General features: G+C 61.9%; 1 protein-coding gene across 14 annotated transcripts in view; it reads left to right on the forward strand.

Moving 5' to 3' along the window:
• Plec (plectin) overlaps positions 1–7,586 on the forward strand; it is a 62,060-nt gene extending 54,474 nt beyond the window's left edge. For all 14 annotated transcript variants that reach the window (XM_060389224.1, XM_021658603.2, XM_021658613.2 and 11 more), the window contains one exon: positions 140–7,586. In XM_060389224.1, coding sequence (XP_060245207.1) covers positions 140–6,358 — 6,219 coding nt within the window. In that variant the 3' untranslated portion in view covers positions 6,359–7,586. The remainder of the gene's footprint in view (positions 1–139) is intronic.
• The last annotated feature ends 1,883 nt before the right edge of the window (positions 7,587–9,469 follow it).

The following is a 9,469-nucleotide window of genomic DNA, read 5'->3' on the forward strand; positions in this document are numbered from 1 at the left end:
GTACCGCCCTCCCTCCTCACAGGCGGAAGGGCGGGCTGGGTGGCAGGGGGCTCCAGTCTACCCTTGGGTAGGGTTGGTGAGTCATCCTGGCTCTCCGTTCTTCCGGCTGGCTAACCTTCCCCTTTCCCTCCCCCAACAGATGCAGACTGTGCAGCAGGAGCAGATACTGCAGGAGACACAGGCCCTGCAGAAGAGCTTTCTCACTGAGAAGGACAGCCTGCTGCAACGGGAGCGCTTCATCGAGCAGGAGAAGGCCAAGCTGGAACAGCTTTTCCAGGACGAGGTGGCGAAGGCTCAGCAGCTGCGCGAGGAGCAGCAGCGGCAGCAGCGGCAGATGGAGCAGGAGAAACAGGAGTTGATGGCCAGCATGGAGGAGGCCAGGAGGCGGCAGCGCGAGGCCGAGGAGGGGGTGCGGCGCAAGCAGGAGGAGCTGCAGCATTTGGAGCAGCAGCGGCAGCAGCAGGAGAAGCTGTTGGCGGAGGAGAACCAGAAGCTGCGGGAGCGGCTGCAGCGCCTGGAGGAAGAGCACCGGGCCGCGCTGGCCCACTCGGAGGAGCTGGCCACCACCCAGGCCGCTGCCACGAAAGCCCTGCCCAATGGCCGCGACGCCCTGGACGGCCCCTCCGTGGAGGGAGAACCGGAGCACACCTTCGAGGGGTTACGCCAGAAGGTGCCGGCCCGGCAGCTGCAGGAAGCGGGCATCCTGAGCACGGAGGAGGTGCAGCGCCTGGCCCAGGGCCACACCACGGTGGCCGAGCTCGCGCAGCGGGAGGATGTGCGCCGGTACCTGAAGGGCCGCAGCAGCATTGCCGGGCTGCTGCTGAAGCCCAGCAACGAGAAGCTGAGCGTCTACGCCGCCCTACAGAGGCAGCTGCTTAGCCCCGGAACAGCTCTGATCTTGCTTGAGGCCCAGGCAGCCTCAGGCTTCCTGCTGGACCCGGTTCGGAACCGGCGGCTGACTGTCAACGAGGCTGTGAAGGAGGGCGTCGTGGGTCCTGAGTTGCACCACAAGCTCCTGTCCGCTGAGCGAGCTGTCACCGGCTACAAGGACCCCTACACTGGGGAGCAGATCTCGCTCTTCCAGGCCATGAAGAAGGACCTCATCGTCAGGGACCACGGCATCCGCCTGCTGGAGGCCCAGATCGCCACAGGCGGCATCATCGACCCTGTCCACAGCCACCGTCTGCCCGTGGACGTGGCCTACCAGCGCGGCTACTTCGATGAGGAGATGAACCGCATCTTGGCTGACCCGAGCGATGACACCAAGGGCTTCTTCGACCCCAACACGCACGAGAACCTCACCTACCTGCAGCTGCTGGAGCGCTGCGTGGAGGACCCCGAGACGGGCCTGCGCCTCCTGCCCCTCACGGATAAGGCGGCCAAGGGTGGTGAGCTGGTGTACACCGACACAGAGGCCCGGGACGTCTTTGAGAAGGCCACCGTGTCTGCGCCGTTCGGCAAGTTCCAGGGCAAGACTGTGACCATCTGGGAGATCATCAACTCGGAGTACTTCACGGCCGAGCAGCGCCGGGATCTGCTCCGGCAGTTCCGCACGGGCCGCATCACGGTGGAGAAGATCATCAAGATCGTCATCACGGTGGTGGAGGAGCACGAGCGGAAGGGCCAGCTCTGCTTTGAGGGCCTCCGAGCCCTTGTGCCGGCCGCGGAGCTGCTGGAGAGCGGGGTCATCAACCACGAACTCTACCAGCAGCTGCAGCGGGGCGAGCGCTCGGTGCGGGAAGTGGCCGAGGCGGACAGCGTGAGGAAGGCCCTGCGGGGCGCCAACGTCATCGCGGGCGTGTGGCTGGAAGAGGCGGGGCAGAAGCTGAGCCTCTACGACGCCTTGAAGAAAGACTTGCTGCAGCCGGATGTGGCCGTGGCCCTGCTGGAGGCCCAGGCCGGCACCGGGCACATCATCGACCCTGCCACGAGCGCGCGGCTGACTGTGGACGAGGCGGTGCGCGCTGGCCTGGTGGGTCCCGAGCTGCACGAAAAGCTCCTGTCGGCCGAGAAGGCCGTGACGGGCTATCGGGATCCCTACTCAGGACAAAGCGTCTCGCTCTTCCAGGCCCTGAAGAAGGGCCTCATCCCCCGAGAGCAGGGCCTGCGCCTGCTGGATGCCCAGCTATCCACCGGTGGCATCGTCGACCCCAGCAAGAGCCACCGGGTGCCCCTGGATGTTGCCTACGCCCGGGGCTACCTGGACAAAGAGACCAACAGGGCCCTGTCGTCACCCAGGGATGATGCCAGAGTCTACCTGGACCCCAGCACCCGGGAGCCGGTCACCTACAGCCAGCTCCAGCAGCGGTGCCGGTCTGACCAGCTGACCGGCTTGAGCCTGCTGCCAGTCTCGGAAAAGGCCGTCCGGGCCCGGCAGGAAGAGGTCTACTCTGAGCTCCAGGCCCGCGAGACGTTGGAGAAGGCCGCGGTCGAGGTCCCCGTGGGCAGCTTTAAGGGCAGGGCGGTGACCGTGTGGGAGCTCATAAGCTCCGAGTACTTCACGGAGGAGCAGCGGCGGGAGCTGCTGCGGCAGTTCCGAACGGGCAAGGTCACCGTGGAGAAGGTCATCAAGATCCTCATCACCATTGTGGAAGAGGTGGAGACGCAGCGGAGGGAGAGACTGTCCTTCAGTGGCCTCCGTGCCCCCGTGCCCGCCAGCGAGCTCCTGGCCGCCAGGATCCTCAGCAAAGCTCAGTTTGACCAGCTCAAGGATGGCAAGACGTCAGTCAAAGACCTGTCGGAGGTGAGCTCCGTGCGGACACTGCTCCAAGGCAGCGGCTGCCTGGCGGGCATCTACCTGGAGGCCTCCAAGGAGAAAGTCACCATCTACGAGGCCATGCGCCGGGGCCTGCTCACGCCCAGCACGGCCACGCTCCTGCTGGAGGCCCAGGCAGCCACCGGTTTTCTGGTGGACCCCGTGCGGAACCAACGGCTGTACGTCCACGAGGCCGTCAAGGCCGGGGTGGTGGGCCCCGAGCTCCATGAGAAGCTGCTGTCCGCCGAGAAGGCGGTCACCGGCTACAAGGACCCATACTCCGGTACCACCATCTCGCTGTTCCAGGCCATGAAGAAGGGCCTGGTCCTCAGGGAGCATGGCATCCGCCTGCTGGAGGCCCAGATCGCCACGGGCGGCATCATCGACCCTGTCCACAGCCACCGCCTGCCCGTGGACGTGGCCTACCAGCGCGGCTACTTGGATGAGGAGATGAACCGCACCTTGGCCGACCCGAGCGATGACACCAAGGGCTTCTTCGACCCCAACACGCACGAGAACCTCACCTACCTGCAGCTGCTGGAGCGCTGCGTGGAGGACCCCGAGACGGGCCTGCGCCTCCTGCCCCTCCGAGGGGCAGAGAGGGCCGAGGTGGTGGAGACCACACAGGTGTATACTGAGGAGGAGACCCGGAGGGCGTTCGAGGAGACGCAGATTGACATCCCGGGCGGCGGCAGCCGCGGCGGCTCGTCCATGTCCCTGTGGGAGGTGATGCAGTCGGACATGATCCCCGAGGACCAGCGAGCCCGCCTCATGGCTGACTTCCAGGCCGGCAAGGTAACCAAGGAGCGTATGATCATCATCATCATCGAGATCATCGAGAAGACTGAGATCATCCGCCAGCAGAACCTCGCCTCCTATGACTACGTGCGCCGCCGCCTCACGGCCGAGGACCTGTACGAGGCCCGCATCATCTCCCTCGAGACCTACAACCTCTTCCGGGAGGGCAGCAAGAACCTCCGCGAGGTTCTGGAGATGGAGTCTGCCTGGCGCTACCTCTATGGCACAGGCTCGGTGGCCGGCGTCTACCTGCCTGGCTCCCGGCAGACGCTGACCATCTACCAGGCCCTGAAGAAGGGGCTGCTGAGTGCCGAGGTGGCCCGCTTGCTGCTGGAAGCGCAGGCGGCCACGGGCTTCCTGCTGGACCCAGTGAAGGGCGAGCGGCTGACGGTGGATGAGGCCGTGCGGAAGGGGCTGGTCGGCCCCGAGCTGCATGACCGGCTGCTCTCGGCAGAGCGCGCTGTCACTGGCTACCGCGACCCCTACACTGAACAGACCATCTCGCTCTTCCAGGCCATGAAGAAGGAGCTGATCCCCGCCGAGGAGGCGCTCAGGCTGCTGGATGCCCAGCTGGCCACAGGAGGCATTGTGGACCCCCGCCTGGGTTTCCACCTCCCCCTGGAGGTGGCTTACCAACGTGGCTACCTCAATAAGGACACTCACGACCAGCTGTCGGAGCCCAGCGAGGTGCGCAGCTACATGGACCCCTCCACGGACGAGCGCCTCAGCTACACCCAGCTGCTCAAGCGGTGCCGCCGCGATGACAGCAGTGGCCAGATGCTCCTGCCGCTCTCCGACGCCCGCAAGCTGACCTTCCGCGGCCTGCGCAAGCAGATCACTGTGGAGGAGCTGGTGCGCTCTCAGGTCATGGACGAGGCCACAGCGCTACAGCTGCAGGAAGGCCTGACCTCCATTGAGGAGGTCACCAAGAACCTCCAGAAGTTCCTGGAGGGTACCAGCTGCATCGCTGGAGTCTTTGTGGATGCTACCAAGGAGCGGCTCTCGGTGTACCAGGCCATGAAGAAGGGCATCATCCGGCCCGGCACAGCCTTTGAGCTCCTGGAGGCACAGGCAGCCACCGGCTATGTCATTGACCCCATCAAGGGACTCAAGCTGACTGTGGAGGAGGCTGTGCGCATGGGTATTGTGGGCCCCGAGTTCAAGGACAAGCTGCTGTCGGCTGAGCGTGCCGTCACTGGCTACAAGGATCCGTACTCTGGGAAACTCATCTCTCTCTTCCAGGCCATGAAGAAGGGCCTGATCCTGAAGGACCACGGCATCCGCCTGCTGGAGGCCCAGATCGCCACGGGCGGCATCATCGACCCCGAGGAGAGCCACCGTCTGCCTGTGGAAGTGGCCTACAAGCGCGGCCTCTTCGATGAGGAGATGAATGAGATCCTGACCGACCCCTCAGATGACACCAAGGGTTTCTTTGACCCCAACACAGAGGAGAACCTCACCTACCTGCAGCTGATGGAGCGCTGCATCACTGACCCCCAGACTGGCCTGTGTCTCCTGCCCCTGAAGGAGAAGAAGCGGGAGCGGAAGACGTCCTCCAAGTCCTCTGTGCGCAAGCGCCGCGTGGTGATCGTGGATCCCGAGACGGGCAAGGAGATGTCAGTGTACGAGGCCTACCGCAAGGGCCTCATCGACCACCAGACGTACCTGGAGCTGTCCGAGCAGGAGTGCGAGTGGGAGGAAATCACCATCTCCTCCTCCGACGGCGTCGTCAAATCTATGATCATCGACCGCCGCTCTGGCCGCCAGTATGACATTGACGACGCCATCACCAAGAACCTCATCGACCGCTCAGCGCTGGATCAGTACCGTGCCGGCACGCTGTCTATCACCGAGTTTGCCGACATGCTCTCGGGCAATGCTGGTGGCTTCCGCTCCCGCTCCTCCTCTGTGGGCTCGTCCTCCTCCTACCCCATCAGCCCCGCTGTCTCTAGGACCCCGTTAACTTCCTGGTCTGATCCTACTGAGGAGAGTGGCCCCGTGGCTGGCATCCTGGACACGGAGACCCTGGAGAAGGTGTCCATCACGGAGGCCATGCACCGCAACCTGGTAGACAACATCACCGGTCAGCGGCTGCTGGAGGCGCAGGCCTGCACGGGGGGCATCATTGACCCCAGCACGGGTGAGCGTTTCCCGGTCACCGAGGCTGTCAACAAGGGCCTGGTGGACAAGATCATGGTTGACCGTATCAATCTGGCCCAGAAGGCCTTCTGTGGGTTTGAGGACCCACGCACCAAGACCAAGATGTCAGCTGCCCAGGCCCTGAAGAAGGGCTGGCTGTACTATGAGGCGGGCCAGCGTTTCCTGGAGGTGCAGTACCTCACGGGTGGTCTGATCGAGCCTGACACGCCTGGCCGTGTGCCCCTCGATGAGGCCCTGCAGCGTGGCACTGTGGACGCCCGCACAGCCCAGAAGCTGCGTGATGTCAGTGCCTACTCCAAGTACCTCACGTGCCCCAAGACCAAGCTCAAGATCTCCTACAAGGACGCTCTGGATCGCAGCATGGTGGAGGAGGGCACGGGGCTGAGGCTGCTGGAGGCCGCGGCACAGTCCAGCAAGGGCTACTACAGCCCCTACAGTGTCAGCGGTTCTGGTTCCACCACCGGCTCCCGCACCGGCTCCCGCACCGGCTCCCGGGCGGGCTCCCGCCGTGGCAGCTTTGATGCCACTGGCTCCGGCTTCTCCATGACCTTCTCTTCTTCCTCCTACTCTTCCTCGGGCTATGGCCGCCGCTATGCCTCAGGGCCTTCAGCCTCGCTAGGGGGCCCCGAGTCTGCGGTGGCCTGACCCCCCCCTTTGCCTGCACCCTGCCCTCCCGCTCTGCATGTGGCCAGGCTCCCTGTGGAGGCGCTGGGGTCTTTTTAAAAAACAAAAACTAAAACTAAAAAAAAAAAAAAAAAAAAAAAAAAGACATGTAAAGGTGTCTTCCTCCCAAGCGGTGCCTAAAATTTAACCAAAAAGACCAGACTAACACAGTAATATATATCCGACGTCCAGAGAGCCTGTGTCTTGGGAAACGGGGCTGGCCCAGGCTTTGTGACCACTTCACTCTCCTGGGATCTCCCTACTCCTTTCTACCTGCCACTCACCACAGCTAGGTGCCTTGGAGAATCCAGAGCTGGGCACTCAGCCTACCACTCCTGTCTCTCCTGGGAGGATTTCTATCTGGGAAAGGCCCCCAGACCTATAAGCCAACACCGCTGGTTGTCTACGCTGCTGGTCCTAGCTGCCGAGGGGAGCTGGGGACAGTTCCGTGAGCAGACGGCTCTCGAACCTCTTGAGGCCTCTGTCCTGAGCCAGCTACTTCTCTCCAGTGTGTCTCTGAATGGCCTGCCACTTGAGGCGGGTCTTGCTGGCAAAGGAAAGGTCCCAGGCCAACCATCTCTTCCAGCCTGCCCAGAGAAGCCCCTTCCCCATGGGAAGATAAGGCCTGGTCCCGGCCCTAGCCTCCCGCCTGGCTCCTGCAGCTGCCGTTGGGGCTGTGCTTTGTAGCTCACCACCCCATACTTATTGCCCTGAGACCTGAGCCTCTGCTTCAGCCTTCCAGCCTCAGCATCCCCTTGTAAGTGCCTTCTGTGTCCTTCTCGTACCCAGGCCCTAAAGACCCAGACACAGGGTAGTAGACAGCCATTCTGGCTGGGCAGGGCTGGCGGGTTCTACAGATCTGAGACTACTACTCCAGAGGCCCGGTGACTCCTCAAACCTGTGGAACCCCTCTCTGGGTGCTGCTGCCCACATCTCTCTCCCAGGGTGCCCTGGCCCCTTCATGGCCCAGAGACGCTGGGCTGATTCATCTGTGCTGACGTGAACTCTTGGCCAGTGCCACTCTCCCTTTCTGTCCAGCCAGCCCCTGGGCCTTGGTGGCTCCTACCCCTGCCTCCACCCTCTTGAGTGAGCTTTGCATGTTCCACTAACCTTGAGCTGGTGGCAGGTGGAGATGCCAGGCAGAACACTAACCCGACCATGGGCGGGGCCCTGCGGTGTCCGCCCCTCAATAAAAGCAATTCCAACCTTCCTTCGGGTCTTGCCTTGTGCTTTGGTCCTGGGTCATCTGTGTTTGGGTGGGAGGGTAGAGGCCATGGAACCGGGGCTCCAGGCCCTGGCCTCAGAAGATGTGTTTCTGGGCCAGGGTAGAGACATGAGGCCTTACGAAGACACTAGGCCTGGGCTGGGCGGCACAACCGGGAAAACCCAAGTGGAGGCTAGAGCTGCCAGGCACAGAAGGCGGAATGGAGAAGGGAGCAGGTTATAGCTAGGTGGGGCCTGTTGTGGCCAGCCTCTCATCTGGATGACGACCTCTCCCTTGGCACACCACTCTGACAGCCACAGGATTGGCACTTGAGCAGCCTCTCAGGTGCGCACCCGCCATCTCCGATGGTGGTCATTGGCTACATCCTTCATCCCTGGGGGAGGAGGGGGCAGGGTAGGGTGGTGCCTGTTGGCCGAGGGCAGCTTTTTGAGGAAGGTGGCTTTAGTACTCGTTGCTGCCAGGGGCCAGCACCACCCACCTCAGGTGTAGTAACTTTCTTTTCAAGCAGAGGTCAGTAGGCCCTGGATTGGAGCTGTGTCAGGATTCTCAGTGGTTGCAGTTTTTTTAAAGACGCACAAGACATGACAGCCTGCTGCAGCCACTGGCTCTGGGAATATTAGGGCTCCCTCCTTTGCCTTTGGGGTACAGTACACTTGCTGGACTCTTCTCTCCCTAGTGTTGGATGGGTGATTGCCAGCTGACAGCTGCCTTACCTGCTGGTTGACTAGAATGCCTTGAGAAGAGCGGCCTGCTTGGTGCAGCAACCCACATGTCATGAAGCCCCTTAGACACTTGTCATGTCGCTAGAGTGCAGTCTGCTAGTTGTAGAACACTGTTCTAGCCCATCTGCTGGTGTCCCCGGGAGCCAGGCCCCTTTGACTTGGGACTCTTTGGGCTTTACCACTTTTCCTCTGCATGCCGTCATGCCTCAACATGGCCATTGCATTGCTGTGGATGAGAGGACCAGCAGTCTCCACAGCCCTCCAGAGGTGGGTTCCTTACTATCTGTGGGTCAGGAGGCAAGAATTCTTACTTCAGTCTGCTCCACGGGCCCCACCTGTTGCAGGCCAGTTCCTCAGAGGAAGAGCTTGAGGAGGCAATTTTGGTACCTGTGCCTAGAGGAGGCATCTAAGGAGGGGTAAGATGGAGGTGTAGGGGTAAGGAGCTGGCCAGGATGTGGTCTCTACTGTAGTCTAGTAATAGCTAGACCCCAGGGTCGTCCTATGCAGAGATGGGGTCTGGGCTCACCTCCCTACCTCAGCCGGCTGGTAGCCACAAGCTAACGCTTGCACCCAGGTGTCTCTGGATGTAGCTGCCCTTGTTGGCACACGGTATCTCTGGAGAAGGTAAGGTGTGGGTCCAGTAAACAGCCAGGGATGGACAGGAGCACACCCCCTCCAGTGGGATTCAGGTGGGCCTCCAACAGCTCCTTTTCAGAGTGTGGATCGTGTTGTGTGGTCTATGCTGGTGAGTGTGTGGGTAGCCTGGCATCTTGTGCCTTCCTCTCGCCCTCATGCTGGTGAAGCATGTAGTCTTACCCACTGGGCCAACCGCCACTGGTGACAGACAGCTCTGTCAGTTATGAGCGCAGCCATGTGGCCGGCCTGGGTATCCTGAGCACGTGCCGAGGGAATGCCGTTTACCTGAAATCATAAAAGAAATCCTTGGCATGAGTAATGAAGAGGGACTTACCCACACCCCGCCGAGAAGGTGCTGCCTTGGAAAGCCTTAGCTTTTAACAAGTCCAAGTCCTTACTTGTGGCTCCTGAGGACCTGCTAATATGCAAGGCACATTCCCCACAGAGAAGTCAGACTACCCACTGCTGACAGGCTTGCTGAGGGGGCTGGAGCACCCTGTCCACATGGTC

The sequence above is a fragment of the Meriones unguiculatus genome, chromosome 8, assembly GCF_030254825.1.
Source record: "Meriones unguiculatus strain TT.TT164.6M chromosome 8, Bangor_MerUng_6.1, whole genome shotgun sequence".
In the NCBI taxonomy this organism is placed as follows: Eukaryota; Metazoa; Chordata; class Mammalia; order Rodentia; family Muridae; genus Meriones; species Meriones unguiculatus.